The sequence below is a fragment of the Python bivittatus genome, unplaced genomic scaffold, assembly GCF_059951505.1.
Source record: "Python bivittatus isolate LINGU-HERP-01145 unplaced genomic scaffold, Pbiv_v1 ctg000220_np1212, whole genome shotgun sequence".
NCBI lineage: Eukaryota > Metazoa > Chordata > Lepidosauria > Squamata > Pythonidae > Python > Python bivittatus.
Genome location: NW_028277048.1, coordinates 24,003,021 through 24,027,760, shown reverse-complemented (window position 1 = coordinate 24,027,760; position 24,740 = coordinate 24,003,021). Strand labels below are relative to the sequence as shown.

General features: G+C 44.0%; 1 protein-coding gene across 2 annotated transcripts in view; it reads left to right on the top strand.

Annotated features, from left to right (window-relative positions):
• Nucleotides 1-24,089, top strand: part of NR4A1 (nuclear receptor subfamily 4 group A member 1) — a 36,848-nt gene extending 12,759 nt beyond the window's left edge. Inside the window, exons 1-7 of one of the 2 annotated variants that reach the window (XM_007440011.4) lie at nt 1,877-2,099; nt 10,378-11,213; nt 17,109-17,238; nt 18,323-18,474; nt 20,210-20,412; nt 21,715-21,893; nt 22,692-24,089. In XM_007440011.4, the coding sequence (XP_007440073.1) occupies nt 10,380-11,213; nt 17,109-17,238; nt 18,323-18,474; nt 20,210-20,412; nt 21,715-21,893; nt 22,692-22,948 (1,755 nt within the window). In that variant the 5' untranslated portion in view covers nt 1,877-2,099; nt 10,378-10,379 and the 3' untranslated portion in view covers nt 22,949-24,089. Of the gene's footprint in view, nt 1-1,876; nt 2,100-10,377; nt 11,214-17,108; nt 17,239-18,322; nt 18,475-20,209; nt 20,413-21,714; nt 21,894-22,691 lie in introns of those variants that run through there. The other variant, XM_015890202.3, reaches the window with a different exon arrangement.
• Nucleotides 24,090-24,740: the final 651 nt, after the last annotated feature.

The following is a 24,740-nucleotide window of genomic DNA, read 5'->3' as shown; positions in this document are numbered from 1 at the left end:
TTGTGCAATTATTTTATTTTGTTTCTTCTCTGACAGATCTCTGGCAGCAGCAGCAAAAAAAAAGAAAGAAAGAAAAAAGGAAAAAAGGAAAAAGAAAAACACAGGAGGGCTCTAGTACTGTAAGGAGGTTTCAGAAAAGGCTGGTTCACACTGTGTGGTCTCCCTGCCTTATTTGTAGTATGTTCCTCCATCCATAACAATTTTCCCTGTCTTTTCCCATGACTTTTTTTTAAAGTTCAGGAGAAAATCCTGAGGAAAACAAAAATTCGCACCTTTTGCTTGGTAGTTTACAGAGGAGTAGCTGTATTCTGTAGCAACAAAAATAAAAAAATATCTTCTGTCACCTTAACGGCAGACACATTTTACTGCTTAGGTTTTTGAGGCTCACAGGCTAGAAGGCATAACTTCCTCCATCATTCTGAAAGTGGTCAACCATGGAAGAGAATATGTGTAGCTCAGGGTTGAACTGTGGAGTCCTTGGGGTTCTCTGAGCTTGGTTGTTTTCTTGCAAATGTTTCCTTACCCGGCTAGGTAACGTCTTCAGTGCTAGAAGGGAGTGGGGTTGGCTCTCACTGTTTATATACAGTGGCATGCCCTGCCAGTGTTGGTGGGGTGGGGGTTTTATTTTGTTTTATTTTTTCCTCTGGTAGTTCCTTGATTAGGCTGTTGTTTACTGCTTGATTGTTTGTCTGGTGTTAACAATACCCTAATCAAATACCAAGAGGGAAAACCCACACCCCCACCAACACTGGCAGGGCATGCCACAGCATATAAACAGAGAGCAAACCTCACTCCCTTCTAGCACTGAAGATGTTACCTAGCCGGGTAAGGAAACGTCTGCAAGAAAACAACCAAGCTCAGAGACCCCGAGGACTCCACAGTCAACCATGTTTGGACCCCGTCCCAAGAAAGTTCCCATTAAAAGCTACCCCAGTTCTGCCAAGGGAGAGAATGTGGTTGGTATAGCTGGACCATGCGTCCGGAACAGGTCTGCTCCGAGCTTCCCATCTGGAGCCATCCTCAAGAGTTTGCAGTGTCTCCGAGGCGGGTGTGCCCCGGAGAGCCCCTTTTCGGCTTCCACCTTTCTTCTGCCACTAGGACACCGGCTGCTCAAAATCTCCACGTCTCTGCAAGGGTACGTGAGAATAGCGTGGCTGTCGTCTCCTTCATCGCCAGCAGAAGAGGGAGGAGACTACTTTTAAGAGACTGGAAGAGGGAAAGGGAAGGGAAGGAAAGGAAAGGAAAGGCTCGGGAAGTACAGAAGCGAGGCACGGTGTGGACTTGCCCTGAGAACGGCAAGGGTCGTGGACTGTTGGAAGCGGGGGGGAAAGGCGTGGCAAGGCGCGGCTGTGCTGCAGGGACAGGGGCCGAGGCCATAAAGCTTTTGCAAGAAAGTTGAGAAAGTGGCTCTGAAACTGCGCTTCCTTTGTGCATCCCGAGCCCCCCTTCGCTTGTGACCGGCCCTTCATTTCCGTACCTCGGACCTTTCTGCTCCGGTTCTTCCTATGACACTCTTTTCGCTCCCTCCTCCTCTTCCTCCTCCTCTTTTTTAATCCCCCACCATCAAATCCTTGCTTAGGAAAGGGCTCTATTTTTAGCTGGGGGCAGCTCGTTCTATTTTTAGATCAAACAATTCCAAGGCGTGCGTCAATGGAACCCCGTGTGCGTCACCCGCGCAGACATTCCGATCCCGCCCCTCGCTCCGAGGGCGCCGGAACATTCCGCCCCTTTTTGCCTTGTATGGCGAAAGCTGCAGCCGGGCGCGTGCGTCAGAGGATCCCCCCTCCTCCTCTGCCCACCCCTTCGCCTCTGCGTCACAGAGAGCTTAAGAGAATCTCCTGGCCACGGGCTGGTGAGCCCCAGTGGCTTAGTCGGCGTCTAGACTGTAGGCAGCTCGCTCCCGCGCGGGCTCGCTCGCTCTTATCTTGGGGTTTCATCTGCGCGGCGCCGGCAGCAGCAGCAGCAGCAGCAGCAGCAGCAGCAGCAGCGAGAATCGGCGCCTCCCGATGCACTTGGGTTTTCTAAACACAAACCGACTTCCCCGCACCTTCATATGTAAAAGTGGAAGAGACTGCAGCTAGATTCTTGAGCTCCGTTGGGTAGGTTGTGGATTTATTGTCACCCCCCCACCCCGTCTACTTTTCGTAAGGCGCAGAAGTGCTCCGTGGCTTTCGAGAAGGACTTAATAGGCTGGTTTGCAGGACGAAGGGTGCTTTTTTATCAGATCGGGAGAGGCGTGCAACTGGGGAAAAGCAGGGGGGAGAGAAGTTCGTAGTCCGCGAATCCTTTCGGGGATCGGAGGGAATCTTGCATGTTGAAAAGTTAGGGCGCAAGGATTGCGGGCGAGGTGGGAAATACACGCTTGCATGTTGTCATCTGCCGTACTGCAAAGTGGAAAGGAAGTGTAAATAGTGAGTAGGGCCGTTCTAATAGCAGCAAACGCGTGCTGAGTGAAGTATGGATGTGCAAGTCATTTTGCAAGAGCAAAGTAGGGTTTATCCCTGAAGAGCGGTGGTGGCTTCTGTTGCTTATTCATATTTTAACTGCATGAATTGCAATATGATTATTCAAATAGGGATGTTTTGATTTGCAGATCTTAGAAAGTTACTAGAACGGCCAAGATCTCATCTGCCTGGCTCTTCCTATGTAATATGGGACACTTGAAAGCATGGGTTAAGGTTCAGCTTTTAAGAAGGCAAAATCATGAACCGCTGGACTAATCCTGTAAGGGCAGGCTTTTTCTCCTTAAAAAGAGGTATTTGTACTTTGAAGCTTGAATTGCAAGAGGATCTGGCTGGGGTCTTGGATTGGCCTGATGGCAACTATAATGGTGCACTTGTTTCAAAAAGCAGTTTTCAAAAGTCTACATTTGCATTTTAAAGGACAAAGTTGCTGTAACCTGAGCTTGTGGGAGCCCTGGCAGATGTGTGCCAGTGACTGGGTGCATTTTGCCATTTTTATCTCCTGTGACCTTGATTGTGATGGCAATACAGGATGGACACCTCATTTGGGCAAAAGTGAAGTCGTCTCTTTTAGAAGAAAAACTGTGATATTAAACAGTGATCTAATGCTTGATACGCAAAATACATCATACATCTAGTGCTTGTGTGCTGTGATTAAAACTGCATCCAGATGCAAGGCCTCATGTTTTGATTGTGCCCGTGTTTTGGAGACAAACAGGTCAGTCTCTAATTTCCTAGACATCGGAAGATATTTCTTCATCAGGCTGAATATATCAATTCTGCCCAAACCAAACTGAGAAAAGAAATTCACGTGTATTTTTTCTTGTTTGGAAGATCATTATGGAAGAGCTGCTTGTGCCAGACTCTTATTGTCACTCTGCTTGCAGAGTGTCAGAGACAGCTAGTCCTCCTTTAGCTGCAGAATTTTTGTTCACCTTTCTGTGTGTAGTGTGTGTGCCTGTGTGTGTGTGCCGCATGTATGCACATTTACACTTTCCTTTCCTGGATGCAGAAATTCCTCCCCATATTTTCAAAAAGGGTATATAGAGGGCGTCTTTGGAACATGTTTCTAATGTTCTCTCTTTTTTTCTCCTTCCCTTTCAAAAGAGATGCTCTTTTTATTGTGTGCATGTGTGTGTGTGCGCACACACATTTGTGGGTTAATTTGCTGAGCAGCTTGGTACCATCACAGGTGTTGAAGGACATAAATCAGGAATGCTCCTGCCCTGGTGCTTTCATGTGGCTTTGCAGGGGGGTGAAGGGCTTGCAGTTCCTGGCGTGTTCAGAGCGACAGGTGCTGCATCAGGTTTGAGCACCTGGCAGCCTTTGCTGTGGCTGGGCTCCTCTTGTTTCCAAGTCTGCGCTGGACTTCAAAGGCTGAAGAAGTCCACTTACCACAGTCTTTCCTTTGTCCATTGTAAGCACCTCCTTTAGCAGACTTGGCCACCCCAGAATCATTAAGAAGGAGATTTGAAAACCTAGATTGAGACCAGTAAGCCTAGGGGTACAATATGGGTTGAATCCTAGTATAATCTCAGCAGCCCCTGTAGAGCGATGTGTGGTAAGCACAGCGTTTCCAAAAGCTTGGATTTGTTTCGCATAGCACAATCTTGTGCATATTTACCCAGCAATAAGGGCAGCTCTGTTCTAAGGGGTTTACTCCCAGGCAAATCTGCCTAGAATGGAGACTTAGTTAAGAAGAGAACCAATTACCTTCATTATGTCATCTCTAGACACTTCTCTCAAGGAAAATTGCTATTGTCAAGACAAAAATCTGGGAAATAGGAATTATTTTACCCTTTTCCATTGTTTGATCACAGGAAGTGGGAAAATCCCAGCTGGGTTATTTCAGCTTTTAAAAAGCTTGTGTTTACACAAAAACAGCATTGGGGTTGGTCTCTTGGAAAGGAGCCCTTACTTACCTCTCCCATTGATAGCTTTGAGTGGTGTTGACTATCCTTTCTGGCAGATCAGACATCTTGACAGCTGCAGGTTTTCTCATTGCTGCCATTTATATGCTGTGGAAAGCTGCATCTGTTGAATACCTTGATGTGCAGCTGTTAAAAGCACAGGAAACATGCAAAGCAGGAAAAGGGTCTCTGTATAGCAGAGGAGAGCTGTACATCTAATGCCAGAATCCATCTGCCCTTGTTCAAATGGGGTTGAGCACAAGCAGCGGATTCAGCTCTGGAACATTTGAGCCTGGAAGAAATACTGTAGCTTTCAACAAGAAAAGCTTCTTTTAGATAATTCCACCCATTGTCAAACTGACAATAACAGTCTGTTCCTTGTTGCAAGTTTCCTTAAGCTGGTGAGTATTTCTTCTCGGAAACAGCATGATCATTTATGCTGAATCGTGCCAGTTTTTGCTTACTGTGTTAGGAATCTTTCAGTGGTTTTATATTAGCTTTGAACCCAGCATACTGTAATCAAGTTGCCAGGAAGTTGATCTGTCATTGCTGTTCTGGAGCTCCAGCAGAGGGCACTCTTGAGCAATCTCTAAATCCAGTACAACAAACTGGGAGCAAATTGTAGGGCTATCTTGAATGCTGTAATGATGGGCCTCTGGGCTGTTCCTCCAAAGCAGCGATGGACGCCTTGTGAAATATAGCTAAACTCTATCACTTAGCATCCCTTGCTGTTGGCCAGGCTGGTTTGGGCTGTGGGGAATTATAGTTCAGCCACATCTTGAAGGCATAGATTTCCCATTCCAAAAGCAGTCATCTCTGCCCTCATCGGGTTATAGCTGCCGTTGTCCCAGAGAACTTAGCGGTTGGCTCTTAAGTGTTGGGGGAATTAGTATATTAGGCTGAGATTTCAGCCTCTCTATCCCAGGACAACTCTCTGGGGCCAGCCAGGCAGCAGTCCTTGGCTCCCTGGCCCTGAAGCTTTCTGTCCTGCTGATTGCAGTGGGGATCCGGTTAGGCTTCTGTCTTACGTACTCTTAGTGCCTTTGCTTTTGTCTCGACCTTTGAAACCAGGGAGGTACACGGAAGCTGTCAAACGATGGGGGATGTGCAGGGTGGCAAAGTTCTGCAGAAAGGCTGCTGTGCCCATCAGGCAGGGATAGTAAGTAGCACATCTGCTGCTGCATCTGTTTTACGGTGATTGCAGGAGCCATTTGCGCGCTAAAACAACAAGACTCTCAAAGGGGCGGCTCGCAGGGTAAAGAGGTGAGTGTGTCGTTATAGCAACGCTGTGCAGTTTCCACTGGAAGATAGTGGAAGACTGTGAGAGAAATACACAGAGGAGAAAGCGATGGCAACCATGCCTGCAGGAAGAAGGCACTGGTGCTTCGAGGCCTCTGCTTCCAACAGGGTCCTTTGCTGCAGAGGAGGTTAATTCCGGTTCTTCTGTCACTTGCTTCCCTGGCTGTGACGCGTTGTGGGAAAGGGTTGGAGCGCCAGCCCTATATGCGTGAATCGAAGTGTTTTTAGGCAGCTAGGTAGCTCTGAGAAAGGGAGGAACTGAAATATCTTGAAATGCCTTTTCTGGTGAATCCCCGTCAAAATTACCGTCTGGCCACAGTGGGAAAAACTGCCACTCCCAGAAGAGAATTCTTCCTTCACCTGCTTTCAAGAGCAGTGTGGAGGTATCTGGTGGTCCAGCTGCTATCTACCCAGGTAATTCTTGGGTGGATTCAGTCTTCTGTTACAGGACTGTCAACTCACCAGGAGAGTGTTACCTGCCCTTCTCTCTTTTTCAAATGACTAATCTGTACAGAAGTCAGCAGGCAGTGCTCATCCGGGTTCAGAGGAGTATCCTCTCTTGCTAATATTTGCATATCAAGTACGTCTTAGGTGGCTGGTTAAAAGCTAATCCACCCTACTCCATTGTCAGAGAATTTCCTTTTTTATAACGCCCATATTCTAGGAGCAAAAATTCTGATTGTAATTTCTTTGATTGTTGTGAGCCACCACAGTGTCATGGAGAGTCAGACAGCATACAAGTTTAATAGATGATGATGATGATGATGGCGATGATGATGATGATGCACATTTCTAGGACAACAGCAACTAAGCAAAAGTATGGTGAAGCGAGACCTTCCGTATGGAGACTCTTGGCAAAAATGATGGAACAGCAGTGGACTTTCTCAGATTCTACCTCACTTAGCTCAATTTTATTGTGTACTTTCAGAACGTAATATGTTTCCACTGTTGATTTCTCAGTCCATGAGTGGGCCAAGGCTGCTCTTCAGCCCTTTTGTCTTTACTCTTTCTTAATTTTATTTTGATATTTATGCCTTCAAGCCCAGGGGGAAAGTTAGTATTATCAATCAAGCCATTTTCTTTGAATTCTTATTCTAATTTACAAGCGCTGTCCTTTTCCCCTCCCTGCAGGAGCTGTAGACCAATATAGCTGTGACATTGTTCTATATAGGTTTAGCATGGAGGCTTAAAAAAGGTGGGGGAGGGAGGGAAGGGCCCAAATTAGAGTAGTATCACAAAGGACTAAATGGTCCCAGACTGGATAAAACAGTTGACGATTGCTTCTTCTTCTTTTTTTTTTAAAAGACTTTTAAAAAGCTTGCACACTAAGGACTAATAACATGAGAAGTATCATACCTAGCTTTGCGCTAAAAGGCCCACTCTTGACCCTTCCTATTCGCTAGATATCTGCTGTCCAATCAGCCCTTGTGCTCAGTGGTGCTAGCAGCAATTTCTAAGATTAGAAGTCAGGCTGGTGTAATGGAGCTCCCTGGTCCTGCATTGCCTAGGGAGATATTGCTCTCGCACATTTGCAGACGTCAGGACTTCCTCTGGGGAGAGTACGCTAATAAATCCTGTGTTACGAGGAGCCCTGGGTATCGTCCGTTGCTACATTGGAACAGTGTGTAAATCATAACAAGTTTTAACAATTGGATATCAAAGTTCTATTTTAGGAATGCAGAATAACAAGATCAGATAGCATCAGTGAGTGTGCAGGGGGGCTATGCCAGCACGCTGATGTTCCAAAGATACATGAACATGATCTTTTCTTTTAAGGAAAGTGGTCGAGCAGAATCAGCCGACCTAGGCTGTAAATGAAAACCTTGTCTCAGCAAGGGACTCAAATCAGCCAGCGCTTCTGCCACTTCTCCTTCTGGAGTTTGGGGTAGGGAGCATCCAGGTGGATATTCATTCACACGCAGGTTGAACTCTTCCATCACCTTGCTAGCATTTGGGGACAGATTAACAGTGAAAAACCGTAATAGGAACCACATTCATAAAAAGATGTCACTCAATCATTTTTCAGAATCTCTTTTTGGTACTTTAGGACCACGAAGGCTCCTGATTGCTCTTTTCTCTGTTTCCTTTGATGATGTGGCTTTCCTGTCGGCCACAGCATATGCATGCTTGTGTCAACACCACCTGATCCTCCTGACAAATTGAGAAGAAGCTGCAGGCTTCAGTTTTGTTCTGTTTTGTTTTTTTAATTGAAGTTCAATACTGGATCAGCTAGCCACTTCTTGGGTGACATAGTTCTTACCCATCCAGATTCCAGGTTTGCTGTGATCCTTGATTTATTTTAACTAGTGGAGGGAGGAATTATTTCCGACTAAAGATTTGCACGCCGAGCTACTAAAAGGAGCCCTGGTCCCCCTGAGAAATGGTTGATGGCCTTGTTTCAGCGGAGCAGGGTTTAAAAGTCTCCTTGGAATTCTCTGTGTCTCAAGATCCCATAATCCTTTCCTCTGTTAAAGCAGCAGCTTTTGCTAACAGGACCTAACCTTTAGAGGTCAGCGATACGGCTGACATTATCATCTTGCCGCAAGAGTTGCTGCTACAGACTTGACTTTCATCTTGGCTAACGCTTCCAGTTATGATTCCTCTTTTGCACCATTCTGAAAGACATTAAAAAGCTCTGAGATCCTGTCTCCACAGCAGGTCCAGTTTTCATGTTCCTTGTCTGAGGCTGCTGTTTAAGGGCCAGATCAAACATTTAGATGGATCTCCTTCAAACAAAGGACCACAGTAAGGTAGAAGTGGGATAATCAAGTAGGATACGACATGACTAATACCTCCTTTTTTATATAGCTTTCCTCCATCCCTCTGGCAAGGCAGGCACGTTTAAAATTTCTTTTTTTTATACTTGGACTGATTGAGACATGGGAGAGAACAGAGTTGTTGTTTCTAGGCTTGGGCATTGTGTACAGGCTATTCATTGGGAAGATAAGAGAAAAACTTAATTTGGGGGCAGGGAATATTCAGTACGTTGCCTTGCATCCTTTTTTCTTGGTTCTTGGCTCCTTGGTTCACCAACCTGAAATTCAGGTTTTCAAAACCATGTTGCCTTATAATATTGGGGAAAGGCCCGATCTGTAGCTGAGTCCAAACTGAATTCCACTTCGTTTTATATGTCAAGTTGTTTCAAGAACTTTGGAATATTGATGGTTCCAAGTTTGGAAAATTAAGATGGAATGAATAGCGGCAACAGAAATTTCAAAATCAAGCTTCAACAAGCTATGGGAATTCCAGGCATTGCAAGGAAACAAGAACAATTATGAACTTTAATCAGGTGTTAATATCTTGGTGGCCTTGCCATTTAAAGCTTGAAGTTGTTTAGGTAAACAGATGGTTGCATCAGTCTTTTAAATTTCATGAGGAAGTTCTTGAAATTTGCTGTCTTTTCACCTAGAACACCTTTATAGAATGCTTGCCTGTTTCTTTCATGATGCCGTTGGCTTAATGCTTTAGTTCTTATCTCCCACATTGGGAGAGAAGCCAGTATAAAATTCGGGGTTCCTGTTCCTTCTGTGTTTGTTGCATTTCTTGTTCGCTTGCCTTGTTCATTTTCCTTTCTTTCCTCATCAAAACACTTGGTTGATCATGTATACTGTTTGGCCCGCATTCTCTGCAGTGACACCAACCAAGCAGATGGGCAGGGAACAGGAGGTACATCGAGTGTCTGCAAATGTACAGCTGGGTCTGCATCATAATGTCCCATTATTGCTTTAGAAGAGTGGCTTTTCTGGATGCACAAAAGAGTGGTTTTATCTTTGCTTTTACTGTCTCTTGTGTTAGCAGAAGTATTTTTAATATGAGACAAAAACACAGGAATCTTCTACGGGGCGTGCCTAGTGGGGCTCTTCATGGCATACCTTGTATCACCTAGGAAGTGGTATCTTACATATATAACTGCTGCTTCAGATGTCTAGAAAATTTAAGAAATTGTACAGTATAACAATTTAAACAAGAGGAAAAATGAAGCAAAAGATGTAGAAATGAACTTAGATGCAAACCTATTAAGTGTGTGACAAGAAAACCACCACCACTCACTTGCAAGAGTCAATAAATATCATTTATTCCAAATTTCAACATGGTGATTAATCCTGCAGAGTAGTAAATAGCTGTTCTTGGGTTGGTGGAGAGAAATATCTGGGATAGAAAGGAAGAAGCACATCTTATTTGTCCTCCTAACATTCCCATGAAGAAAGAGTGCATCAGAAATGTTAGCCCTCCTTTTAACAAGGGCCCCAAACTCTTTCCTCCCTCATTTGCGCTCCTGTAAATAAAAGTTTAGAATAGGTACAAGAGGGAGGACCAAGGCCAAGGACTTGGTTTGTATTAAATCTGAAGTAGCCATTTGTCCTGATGTGAATAAAAGCCTGTCATATTTGTGAGGGTATCTAGTGGAGACCAGCCTTCTCTGGCCCACCACATTGTTGGGACAACAGCTCCCAGAATCTTGTGTTAGCTGTTTATCATTTTAACACTTCTGGTAGTCAGTAGGTCAGGCAAATCTCGTGTACAGTTATAAGACCTTCCCTTTTTATGGCACCATTAAGATCACTTTTCTTTTCTGCCAAATCAATTCATAAGAGTTTCCAAATTGGAACACAGACAGTGCTAACCTCTACTCTGGAGGACCTTTTATGCATCTCCAATATCTAACAGTAGATCTTCTCCTTCCCCATACCCTTTTCTTCCCTTAGAGATGCCCTGTATCCAAACGCAATATGGGACCTTGCTTCAGAACGGAGGGTCCTGCGAGCGCTACCCAGCAGACCTCTTGACCCCTGAGCTTGGCAAACCCACCATGGACCTGGTCAATACCGAGATCTCTGCTGCCACTACTACTCTGCCCAGCTTCAGCACCTTCATGGACAATTATACAGGCGAATTTGACGCTTTCCTCTATCAGATTCCAGCTGCAAACCCCAATACCACATCTTTCAAGCTGGAAGATTTCCAAGTATATGGTTGTTATCCTGGCCCTTTCAGCAGCCAGTTGGATGAGACCATGTCCTCAAGCGGCTCAGACTATTATGGCAGTCCATGCTCAGTCCCTTCCCCTTCCACGCCAAGTTTCCAGACTTCCCAAGGGCCAACTTGGGAGAACTCCTTTGGAAGCTATTCCCCCTCTCATACCTATGAGGGCATGAGGCCCTGGGTGGCAGCAGCAACAGCAGCAGAGCCTCCCAAAAGTAGTTCTACTCAACCATCTTATTTTTCCTTTGGCCTTTCGGCTCACAGCCCTGGAGTCCCACCCCAGAGTCCTCTGAAGATGCAGCCAGCACCCCACCAGCACTTGGTGGATGGAGAAGTCTTCTCACTCCCACAAACCTCCTCTTCAGTCAATTTTTCTCCTTTGCCACTCAGCCAGGCTTCTCCAGGCCTGGATGGCTCTGGCCTAATGGACAGTTCCCTCTCTCCAACAAAGACACGCAGCCCTGGATCCAATGAAGGGCGCTGTGCTGTATGTGGGGACAACGCTTCATGCCAACACTATGGTGTCCGGACCTGTGAGGGCTGCAAGGGTTTTTTCAAGGTAAGAGGAATAAATCATTTCACATTAGAACTTGCTTCTGAAACTTCTGGTGCTGTTAAAGCCAGTTTCTCCAGCCAGTGGTCTTCCAGTCATCCTGAAGCAGCCACTCCCAGAATTTCCCAACCAGGATGGCTAAATGCTATGATAGTTGAGGAATTGTAGTCTCAACTGATTTGGTGGGCACCAGGTTGGGATTGGCTGGCTGAAGACAATCCCAACATTCTACATGTCCCTACAGAATGCCGGGATTTCAAGGCCTCCTTTTCCAGGGAGGGAAAGTGAAAGCCCTTGCTATGTGTTGGCTGCCACAGGGATGACTCATCAGACCTTTCTCTGACTGCTTTCTAAATAAAGGAGGTCATTGTAAGCACTCTTCCCCTCATAAGGGTAGGTGGCAGGAAAAAAAATTCTTTCAGCGGGAGGCTGTAGAAGAGCTCTGGCAAGCTCTAAGTCCATATCAATCCTTCTGTGTATTTCAGAGGCTACCCTTATTTCATCTGTTGAGACCTAAAGCAGTCAAGAATCAGCAGCTTCTTGGTGCACAGAATTCCTTCTCAGTGGGCATTGTAGATTGCTGTAAAAAAAGGGGGGTGGCGAAGGATAAGAACAAAATTAAAGGCGTTACAGTGCAGTGGATTTGGCAGACATCAAGTTGGGAGAAGGCCATTCTGCAGAAATCATAAAGAAACAGGGAAGAGTCTTCAGGGAAGAGCTGGAAAATGGGGAACCATCTGCAAAACCATGAGGAAAATTTGAAATGTCTGTTTGCAGCACTGAAAAAAACACAGGGCAAGAAAATGAGGAACCGGCTATGAATTACAGGAGTTGTAACTGGACATACCTGTAATATGCCAGGTGGGAGAAGGCTGATCTGTTAGATGGTTTGGCATCCCAGGGATGGACACTGCCCTTCTGGGAACAGAGATTTTGGAAGGCCACAAATACAGAAGGGGAGGCAGGCCTGTAGCCAGTATGCAGTAGAGAGGAGAACACAGCCAAACAGGCATACCTGAAATTAGCTTAATATAGTTCAGCTTGTCTAGTTTGACCCCAGTTTATTGAGTGGGCACTTAGCCCAAGAAAGACTTCAATACAGGATTGGCTGGGAAATCCTGAGGGCTGTGCATCTAACACATCTGGAGGGCAGCAAGTTGAGGAAGGCTGCCTTATCTTCCCCTCCCTCTCCCCTTATTCCTTTTGGGGGGTTCTCTCTCAGGGATTCAGGGTTCTGTGCTCACAGAGCTATTTTGGGGTCCCTTCTCCCAAGTATTCATTAAAGATCTTAGCCCTTTTGCAAACTTTGGGGTTCCCCACACCTGCTGATATCTGCATCCTGATGTCTCTTTTGGCTACGCAAGAACCAGCATTCAGAGGACGAGCTTACTTTCAGGATGTTATAGGGTAGCCAGTAAACTGGCTAAAGCAAGAGTGAGAGTCTCCAGCCCTCCAGTTGTTGCTGAAGTACAAAGTTCAGCAGCTGCAGCCAGCAAGACCCTCCAAACTGGAAGTCAGCAACATCTAGAAGGCCACAAGTTAACTACTGCCAAGCCTTTTTTCTTTTTAATAACAAAATGTAAGGAAAAGCCTGAAATAAGACTTCTCTCCCACTGCTTTCATGCTTGGCGCCCACAGAGTGGCTCTCTTGTCTAATCTCCACCTGACGTAGGCTGGGCTTGGCCAAAAAGAAAAGATCTTTCTCCCCTAGGATGTCCCTTCTGACTTCTGTCAGAAAATACACCAGTGCAACAGGGTCTGCATTCCTCAAATTTGGTTACGTTGTGCAACCGCTAATGTGCTCTCCTGGGCAGGCGTTTTCTGGCAAGGAGGCCTCGCAACAGCACACATTTCCGTCTCTTGAATTCTCCCTTGCATTGTGGTTTGGCAAAGATAGGAAATGGAGGGCGTTCCCTGCCTTTGTGGAGAATAGCGGTGCTTGTAAGAGAAAGCCCTTTCTCTTCTCTCCGGGAAGGGCTCTGTGTGTGCCAGCGGAGAGGAGCAGAGCTTCAAGAACTCAGATAGAGCTCAGTTAGGTGACCATGCATCTGGGCCCTTGCATTTCCCAGTGTGTAGCCACGAAAGCTAAGATTTTTGAAAAGCAGCCAGTAATTCTAAGGGTGCCTTGATACTGTAAAATTAATGCCCCTTGAACTATTGCGATTCACTGAATACTGGTGATTATTTTGCTAGAAATCAGTGGTACAATTCCAGAACTGAGTTAATAGGTGCTGTATTACCACCAACACTGCTTTATCAAAATACCTTAGCTTGGTTTTACATATGCTCAAATTTTAAGGTAATTGTTAAACCTTATTTCTTGGATTACATGGCCTTCTAATCCAACCTTATTCATCTTTTAACCACCAGATGTGTTTAATTTACTCGGCTAAGAACCATAGGATGGTAGTTTAACATGTCCTGCGGAGAGCCAGTTTGGTGTGGATTGTGCTATGCTGGCAACAAATCTCCTTCCTTGCAACCATAAATAAAAGTGTCCATGTCTCAGAGGTATAAAGTTCTCTGCTGCAAATAACTGGGGACTATCCTGCCCCAAGACCTTGGCAGAAAGAATGGCTCTGAAATCAGAAGACCCACACCAGCCGATGGCTCTGAAATCAGTTTTGAGTGTAAAGAGCAATACCAAGAATCTCCAGATACTTAAAATGGAGGGAATATTCCTGAAATCATAGGGGATAGTAACTTCCCAGTTTTTCCTTAACTGCAGTTGTTCTTCCCCACAAATTTCTAATTGAGGCAAGGGATCCAGTCCATAGTGAGACAAATGGAGGGACTTCTACCTGTTGACGGTTGTTGCAGTTCCAATCTGGATTAAGCTATGGGAAGAAATGGCAGGCCGATGTTTCACAATAAGCAGATGTCAGGGTTGAGGTGAAAGAAAGTTGCTAGGACCACAATTTTAGCTAAAGAGAAATCCCATTTTTCCCTGGCAATAGGGGAGAGAAAAGCAGAAATTTGAACAAAAATGTAACAAACTCCATGAAGAAAGTCACACACCGTTGGCTTTACTTCACATGATAAAAATGACATGAGGGAGACTTTGGTTGGTTATGGTGGTGTAGCAATCAGATGACTCTTTGCAACTTGGATATATTCCAGGAAATGTGGTAGAAGTGGGGGGAGAGGGGAGTGGGGATTCATGGCTGTGTTTTGGGGATGTGGCAAATCAGTTGCACATCGTTTCACAGCATGCAGATCTTAACCTGGGCACTTGATTTTGCAATCAGAATATGCCTTTTTTTGATTAAACGGCTTCTCTAGAACAGATGAATGCATCAGAGTAGACACAAGGGAGGAATTTCTTTGGATCACATTTGAACATGAACCTAATTTGTAACTCCCAAGTCAATACATGAACCAAAACAAAATTTATTCTGACTTTTGCAGTTTGGACCAAAAAAATGTATACAACTCTTTATATAATGAGGAAATTGCAAAAATACACTACATTAGAGAAATTACTTAGAGACAGATCAAGGGTTAAGGGGTCCCTGGGGCAAAGGAGAAATGAGAATCCCTGCCAAAAGTAAACTTCATTAAGTTTAATACTGGTATTATTAGTATGAAGTCAACCAGCTTTGCATCTGCTTTACGTACAGATACTAACTTACTTGAAAAGTAAGCTCTCTTACTTACTTTGCAAAGTTTAATGTAACATAACTACCACATCTGGTATACAAAACACAGATGCACTTAAACATCTCAGTAATTAAGAATGAGGTCTTGTTATTTTATGTTATTTTCTAAAATAATACTGCAGTAGCACTCTAGAGGCTCCAAATGTACAGTGTTGAGGTTTTTCTCTTGAGTATGGTGACATAACCTCTGCCTGTGCCTCCTCATGAGTCGATCTACCATGCAGAGGCTGCAAACCTTCAGGTGACCAAGAGGTGGCAGCAGAGAGGTTGGTTCTATCTCTCGGTTGTCATCTAGTGGCTATTAGGAAGTTGCCAAAACTGGAACCATTGAAAAACAGGGCTTCTGCTAGGCTCCCCTTTGAAATGCAGTGAGAGCTGTTGCTAATGTTGTGTTTGCTGGGTCTGCATAAGTGTTAGGAGGACTGTTTCCTGTTTCTGAAGCTTTCTATCCTGTATGGTGTACCGACATCACAATGTATACGGTCTCCTGACTCTTGCTCTGCATCTGTAACTTGCAGATATAATTGCAGTCTTTGTGTCCATTTTCTCCTTAATTTTCTTCAACATTAATTTCGGAAGGTTTAGAGTGTTTTGTCTTTTCTTGTCAGTAGAGGTTTCTGATACCATGAGTGTGCCATCTCTGCTTGCAGCCTGTTTCTAGGGTGGGTTTTCCAGCCAACACACACCAGGCCCAGACAGGTCTCTTTATTCTTGGTTACTAAGCAACGGAGGGAGCAAGTCTAGCCTCTGAGGCACCTGGGGCATAGTTGGACCAGCACCAGGGAGACCCAGGTCCTAATCTCCCCTCAGCCGTGCAAGTCCACTGGGCGATTTGGAGCCAGTCCCCCTCTCTCAGCCCAGCCAACCTCACAGGGTTGTGGTTGTTGGGGAGAAATAGGAGGAGAGAATGCTCTGTACAATGACTAGAGCTCCTGAAGGAAAGGTGAGATAGAAATCCAACAAGCAAATAAATAAATAAATAAATAAATGGAAATATTGTCTTAGTTCCCCAAGGAAAGCAGGAGAGACTCCATCCAGTCAAAGAAGAAGAACAGGAAGAGGAAGAAGACGAACCCAGAACTTGCAAGCTCTCCAACCTTTATGCATTTCCACACTCCTGACACCTATTTTGATTACGTTGCCTTTTGTTAAATGTTCCTGACCAAGGAAGTGACATTTCACTGTACAGTTTTATGGATATATCCTCACAGTCCCGCCCTGTGGGGCCCCAGTTACTCCTCTCTGAATCTCCTGCTGCAAAGACTTGTAAATAAGCACAAGTTAAAGAAACTTGCTTGCAGGAATGCTTAGAGAAATGGATATACATTTCCAAGTAGATTTTTTTTTAAATGCAAAAACAAGATGGAATGAACAAGTTTGGAAAAATTAGAAAGTAGGAAAGCTAGAGTTGGTGGGTTGGTCTGCCCCTTGCCCAGACATATCTTCCTTTTAATGCATATGGATGAATAAAGAGCTGTCTTCTGAAGAATTTGGCTTCCCTTGGCATCTCCACCAATGGAAAGATGACTTTCTGGTGTATCACTGCTTTTCCAAAATACTTGAAAGCTGTATTATGTCAGATTGTTGAATCATTTGTACATGTTTACTACCCCGTGATTTTAGGTGCACCAGGGCTGCCATAAATTTAACACCACAAAGAGAATGTCACCTCAGATAAAATGCTTTTCAGTTTCAGCTCTTGACTGTGTGTGCTGTGTGTCTTAGTATGTAGATACCACAATCCAATAATGCAGGAGTGAGAAATGTTTGACCCTCCAGATGTTGAACCACAGTTCCCAACATCCTTCACAATTACAATGCAGGCTGGAGCTGCTGGGAGTTCAGCAGCATTTGGAGGGCTGCATATTTCTCGTCTCTGCATGAGATGCTGCTTGAAGCAGAAACACTTTACATTCTTTCTTAGCAGAGGTGATGAGTTGCTTCTTGTCATGCTTGCTCCATGCAGTTTCCATCTTTCAGTTTCAATTTCTGTGATATTAGAATATTATTATCTGCAAATGAAGGTATGCAGGTCTAGCTCTGCATGGAAGGTGCACCTAGATGGAACATGAGATTTTGGTCATGCTAACAGGATAATGCCCTCATGGCATGAGAAACCACCTAGGTTTTCAAAATGTTGTGAGAAATATATATCTAGTGAACACCCTTTAGTTTCCCTGTCACCAAGGTTAAAATGTCCTTTATTTATAATGGTTTAACCTTGTTATGTTCTCTCTCATAGCGCACAGTACAGAAGAATGCCAAATATATCTGCTTAGCCAACAAAGATTGCCCTGTGGACAAGCGGCGGAGAAACCGGTGCCAGTTTTGTCGGTTCCAGAAGTGCCTTGCTGTGGGAATGGTCAAAGAAGGTGAGGCACGTTCCTTCCTGTTCACCAGCCTTCTCACCCTGAGGCCCTCTGAAGCCCAGGCTGGTGAGCTATTTTAAAAGTTGAACTTCCACATGCCTGGGAGATTCCATGTTGGAGAGGTCTGCAAGAGACTGGAATTAGATATTTGGCTCCCAGTGCAAATTAAAAATGTACAAGCTAAGTGGCAACTGGCTGCAAAAAAAAAAAAAAGCATAGTATTTTACCTGCATTAGTTGTGAAATTCAGTTGGCTGGTCCAGTATTTGTAATTGCAAAGGAGGATTTAAAATTTGTAATTGCAAAGGAGGATTCTTTGTGGCCACCAGGATGGACTGAAATGGTAGGAAACATCCACTCTTCAAGCATGACTTACAGTATGGCCAGTTGATTGGCTTTTTATGCTAAGCCAAACAACTTGAACTGTATCATGTACAGAACTGGGGTGGGGTTTCAGGCCAGGAGGGGATTGGTACTCTGTTTTGGACACTGAGATCTTCATATCTGGAGTTGAGATATTCGGACCCTTGTGACTGAAGGCAACCCATGGAAGTGAAAATGGCTTTGCTCTGTGGAAACATGGATTTTTCCAAGACTGAAAATGTAGTGAGAGGAAGATGAACTGCAGTGCTTCTGACCACTTCCTCTGGTTGCTCAGAGTTGTTCCTAGGGTGTCCGGTTGTTTGATGGGGGTCACTCACTGTATGAATCCATGATGTGATTTGTTGAATAAAGTGTGTATCACAGGAAACCATAAAGCAAGATAAGCCAGAATGGCTGGGTTCACATACATACTAGGCCAAAAACAAACATATCCAGCTTTTGGAAAATGTTGCATTCTGCCCTTAGGAAAAGCCCTCATAATGTATAGAATGCTGCACAGCTCTAAACCCCATTGGATGGTATTGAGATGCACAGAAGCGTAACACCATATGCCTCTGGCTGAGATCCAGTTTGTGGTCCTTGATTTTAGAAAAAGGAGCAGCTCTTCCTAGACTGTGGGTTTCTCCTGGTGTGATAGCTCTTGCTTGCCTACGATCCTCTTCTCACCTTTCTCTTCTCCTTCCCTTTTCCTCTTCTTGTTTCAGTGGTGCGGACAGACAGCCTGAAAGGCCGACGTGGTCGGCTGCCCTCCAAGCCCAAACAAACTCAAGATATTTCACCGGTCAGCCTCATCTCCTCTCTTGTGAGAGCACACATAGATTCTGTACCCAGTGCTACCAAACTTGACTATTCCAAGGTATTTATCTAGTTTTTTGGAAATTGGAGATTCTGTAGTCTAGACACTGACCCTTTTCTAGGTTGAATTTCTGAAACTGAGAAGTGAGACAATATGCCTGATATCTTCGGACCTCAATCCTTTTGCCATCATTTGATCATAACTAGATCTGGAAGTTCCTCATGCTTCCTATATAGAAGGCAGCAGGTATCTCCTTCTCTCTACTCTGCTTTTTATAAAATACACACTTGGTTTGGGGGGACTGGCCATGTGTAGCTCAGAGAAAGCCAGCATACTACACAAAATAATTGTGCGTGAAATGTCTGTACCAAATTAAATAGGTAAGTTGCACCAGAAGAATGGTGGTGGATCAGCCCAAGACCCCTCATCCAGTATCATCCAATTCATGTATCATTTTAAAACTAGTAGCCAGTGATAGGCACTGTGTATGGATTAGTGTAATTTTATATCTATTTACTTTTAAAACTTGTCAGTGACTATATAGCTAGACGTTGTCGGGACAATTCAGAATCCTTTTGTTTTAAATATCATCCAAGTAGTATTTGCTTAAGCCATCTAAGGTGGCAGCTGTCACTTCACTTCACAGCCACAACTTCTTTAGCTTATTTTTTGGGACTGTTATGCTAATTGCTGCTGTTCAGTGGCTATATTTTATGGACTGCTGAGGTACATTGGCCTTCCCCAATCTGGTGACCTTTAGAAGTGTTGGGATTATTATTATTTATTGATTTATGGTCCAAGACAAACCAACAAACATTAAGACGTTTACAGCAATTAAGGGAAAAAATCATATATATAAATTACGTAAAAGACAAAAATAAAGCTATGTGGGAGGCACCAGCCGGTTCCTATGGGCTGAAGCTACAGATAAAAATTTTGCCTTTGTCATTGATAATATTTAGGAAGTCATAACTTGAAAGCAGTGATCTCCTCATCATGAGGGAAATTCAACATCGTAATAACGGGGGTTATAAGTTTTAACTGCCATTGTTAAAAAGTGGACATTTTAATAGAACATGGGATATAGATTCAATCTCCATATCTGAATATATACAGGTTTGATGTTCATATTCACCCTGATGGTGGTGCATCAACCTGGGCCAAGGAGAAAAACCTCCTATGGGGAGCATGCATGAAGTGTTTGAATTATTGATCCCAGAATTCCCAGCTAGCAATGACTAATGACAAAGCAGATGTTTTACTGCATTTGATTATTGACAGTCATACTCCAATAACCTGATAAAGTAGGAGTAAAGTCTTCACTTTATCTTCTTAAATCAGCTGTCATTTTAAATTTTATGTGGCATGTCCTGCCCACCCTCTAGAATGGTGTTTCTCAACCTTGGCAAATTGAAGATGTGTAGACTTCAACTCGCAAAATTCCCCAGCCAGCTGGGGCTGGGGAATTCTGTGAGTTGAAGTCCACACATCTTCAACTTGCCAAGGTTGAGAAACACCGCTCTAGAGCATATACTTTACAATGCTGAAGCTCTTCATGCTAGATAGCACCGGCAGAACCAAAGTGTGCCAGGAGGGGTTTTACAGAATGCACTTCTGTTCCTTAGAGAATAAAGTAACTCTTGAGTGTGCCTCCAATTGTAGGCATTGAGTGGGAAGCCACTCTTGTGCACTGCCTTGCAGAATGTGTGCTGCTGACCTCAAGAAGGCCACTGTTTGCCACCTCACAGGAAAAGTTCTGCTTCTCTTCTAAGACTGGCTTGTTTTGTGCTGTCAGTTCCAGGAATCTGTCTCCTATCAATTTGAGAAGGAGGACTGCGTGGATGTGCAGCAGTTCTATGACCTGTTAACGGGCTCAATGGATGTGATCCGAAAATGGGCAGAGAAGATTCAAGGCTTCCTAGAGCTTCCAAAAGAGGACCAGGACCTGCTTTTGGAATCTGCTTTTTTGGAGCTATTCATTCTCCGGCTAGCATACAGGTAACATGTCACAGCTACTCCCTTCAGTTAACAGCAAACCATCATGTCTCTTAGCCCCATCTGGTCACTAGCCTTTGCTGTCTTGAAACAGTTTGCATGAACCATTCAGTATTTGGAGCTGTAACTGTTAAACATGTGCAACATCATTCTAAAAGGTCACTTATGCTCCTTAGCATCACAGGAGCACAGCAAGAAGGGATGGGATGCCTTATGTGGATAAGCTCCATTTTGGTAGACTCCAGGTGCATTTCAATGACCATTTCCAAATGGCTGGTCTAATATGCAAGGAAAACAGACATTAACCTCTGCAACGGAGGAACCAATAGCACCAGTGGCTTGAAGGTGCTCTGAGCATCAGAACAGGAAAGCTGTAGTTACCACTTTTGCATCCTCAGAATTTATTAGCATTATTATTATCATTACCACTAAAACTTATTACAGCTGCCCATTCCAATTATTTCATTAATTTGATTTATGCACTGCATATCTACTCTAGTGAGTACTCACCATGGCCAGTGACACCAATAAGAACAGACTCACTCTCCTGCTTCAGTAAAAGGGCAGGGCCTGTGGGCGTTGTGTTAGGGCGAGGATGTTTTAAAGGATTCTTAAAAATCTGATTGTATCTTGCTTTTATCATATGCTCGTATAACTAATGTAAGCTCATTCAGGATTTTTAAAATAAAAATGATTTGTGTGTGTGTAACTAAATAAATCAATAGGGTGTTAGAGATGGAAGACCTGCAGGGGCTGCAGGTATCAAAGTAAGAGCAATCTTCAAAGTAGCAAGGAAATCCTTTGAGGTGAGAAAAGAAATATGTTGAGATGATAAACTGGATAGCATGTCAGATTTTGACCAGGGGACCCAAGGCTTAAAACTGCTTGGCTATGAAGCTTATCTTGGCTTCATGACACCTGCTTGGGTTAGCCACTTCACAGTGTAGCTGTGAGAATAAAATAGAGCATCTGTTGATGCATGCAAGAGCTATATTTGCTGCTCTGAATTAATTTTGAGAAGCAGCAAAATAAAAATATAATTATAACACAATCAACCCACACTTGCTTGGATTCAGTGGGCTGCCCTTCCCAGTCATAATTTGTAAGGACAGAAATGCTGTACACTTAACTGTCCACCTTAATCCGTATTGTCTATGGTGATAGGTTGATTTTAGTCCTTCTTGGAGAGGCCAGGAATTGAATGTGGGATCTTCTGTATGGTTCTGCCACTACTACCAGATTTCCTTCCAGATGTACATTTCTGGCCACCTTCCCTGACTACACAATGTTTTGTGTCTCTTGCAGATCCAAGCCAGAAGAAGGCAAACTTATCTTCTGTAATGGTGTTGTGCTGCATCGTATGCAGTGTGTCCGGGGTTTTGGGGAATGGATAGATTCCATCATTGAATTTTCCCAGAACCTCCACCGCATGAATATCGATGTACCCTCCTTCTCCTGTCTTGCAGCACTTGTCATAATTACAGGTAGGTAGACAGGAGGACTCCTGAGAAAAACAGACAGGCAACCAGACAGAGAGACATGCAAGCAGGAAATATTGGGGTGGGGGGTGGCAAATCCTAGGAAGATCAAACAACTACTACTTGTAGGGATATGGAAATTCAGAGAGTCTAAGCGATATAATGAGCCAGAATTGCAAGATGTTATTGAAGGGGACTCCAGATATCTGTGAAAATATATTTTAACTCACACCTGTAATATAGATGTCTTCAGAAAAAGTGTTATTCAGGCATGTGAAATGTGTGTCCACCCAGTTGTTTCAGGTGCTAAATAGCAACCTCAGCATCCCTCATCATTAATCATAACTGTCTGGAACTGCAGTTCAGTAACATTAGGAGGACCAAACATTCTGTCCCTGGAATAGGATATAGTATTAGTGAGGTCAAAAATAATCAACTTAGTCATCACGGACCACGTGGTTCAAGTAGCATTTGTTGGAGATCCCTGAAAAAAATTCATAGAATCCCAACTTTTGTATACTTGTCCTTATGTGATGAAGCTGATGTGTCCAAAGGAAGGCCCCATATTGCTTGCCTTTGTGTTTATTCTTTGTGAAACACAAGGCAGGATTGTTCTGATGTAGCTACTGAGGCATAGATTTCTATAAGAGAGAAAGTTTCTGTTGAAACCACTGTTTCCCATTAGTTTCCACAGCAAAACGTGAGGGATAGAGAGCTTTATAATGCATTCCAGAGAAGGTTGCTTATCTGTATACTTTAAAATAAGACTTTTGTTGCTTTCTTTAATGACTTCTTCTAAACCAGACCGCCATGGGCTAAAGGAGCCAAAGAAAGTTGAAGACCTCCAGAACCGCATTGTCAATTGCCTTAAGGACCATGTGACTTCCATCGCCAATGAGCAGGTACATCCAAACTGCCTCTCGAAGTTATTGGGCAAACTTCCTGAGCTCCGCACCCTTTGCACTCAAGGCCTACAGCGCATCTTCTACTTGAAGCTAGAAGACCTGGTGCCCCCTCCTCCCATTGTGGATAAAATATTCATGGACACACTGCCATTCTGAGGACAAGGTGGAGGGAAGCCACCATGAACCAAACGGTGCTTTCTCTGGCGGAGAGTGTCTTTGTTTGGGTTTCTCCTCCTCCTCCCTACCACCACCACCATCACCATTTATCTTCCTCGGAGGGAGAGAAAAACTCGCAGAGTGAATGTTCTGCCACCTTCCGTCCGGAGGGAAGATTGCAGGAACATTTCCAGAAACATTTCCAGAAGAGTGTTTTAAAATGTTAGCCCAGTGGTTGGAGACTGAAAAGCACTGTATGTGCCCTTTCCCTCTCATTTCCTTTAAGTTTAGAGGTTACCAGGACATTAAGAATTGCCATGTAATTCTCTCTGAACTTGGGACAACTTCTTGGGGTTTGTATTTTTTTTTTAAAAAAAACTTGTGGGGGAAGCCCTGTGTGCCTTCTTGGGTTACATGCACAATCCCTAAACAATGCTGCCTTGTCCCAGGACCCGCCAACAGCTCTGCGTGCAATCCAGCACCCCTCTTCCATACTGTTGCATGGAGCCACTGTCTGTAACACAAATGGAACATTTCCATTGATTTGACAGTTGAAGGCCGGTCAGAGACTTAGAATTAAAAAAAAAAAAAAAAAAAAGGTTGCCTTCTCTTATTTGACCTTGTCGTCAGCCCTGGATCAGCCCCAGCTGAGAATACACTCCCAGGTCTGGGAAGTGAAGTTTTCCAACCCCTTGGCCTAGAAGCTGCTTGCATCCTGTCCTCGGTGCAACTGGGGGGGAGGGAGGGTCAAGGAGAGTTTTGCCGTAAATAAGCATGTGTCCCTCCCGCCTGCTGCTTAGACAGTGGCAGTTTTGCTCTGTTGAGTATTTTCTTTGTAAAAGATGTATATAAGAAGAACGATGGTTTGGCTTGTAAATACAGATGAAAGGTGGGCAGAGGGAGGAAAGGCAGGCTCTTTGTCTTGAGCCACCAACAGCTGTGTATCGCTCTACACCTGCAAGACACCTTCTGTCTTTCTGTGTAAATAACTTTGTATTGTAAAGTCCTCCATTTTTTGACATTTATATTTGTCTATCCCTGCTTTCCAATTTCCAGTATGTGACTTTTCCAATTATTAATATATATATATATATTTAATATATTGAATAAAAAAGAATACCCAAGTAGATGTAACTCTTAATCCCACTTGTTTATGTGCCTGATCATTTACATGTAGGGTAGCCCAAGTGCTTTGAAAATGGAGAATTCTTTGTAGGGGAAGGAGTGGTTCTCATTCCATGCTTCAACTCCAGCATAGAAGTAAAGGGCCAGACTAGAAAAGAAATAAAACAACCCTAAGACCAGAGACTAACACTGTTTCCCATGGTATGGGCACACTATTGTAGAAATCAGTGATGGGTTTTTTTCTCAGCCCTGTTTAATGATTGGGTGATCAATTTGGGGCCTTTTGCACAGGGGGCTATCTGAGCCATATCCAAAAACACGAGGGAGTTCCTGGAAACTTGGCATTCAGACAAGTTAGCCTTCAATAGACACATAGAAATAAACCATATTTACACACCATTCAAAAGAGACAATAAAAAAGATAAGGAAACAAAAAGACCAGAACACATCCTCTCCAGCAACCAACACCCAGATAAGCAGGGATTAATACCAGACAAACAAACAAGCAGAAAACAATACCCTAGTCAAGGAACTGCCAAGGAGAAAACCACATCCCGACCAACACTGGCAGGGCAAGCTACTGTATAGAAATGGAGCAAACCCCACACTCACTTGCACTGATGATGTTACCTAGTTGGAAAATGAAATGTCTGCAAGCAACTAAGCT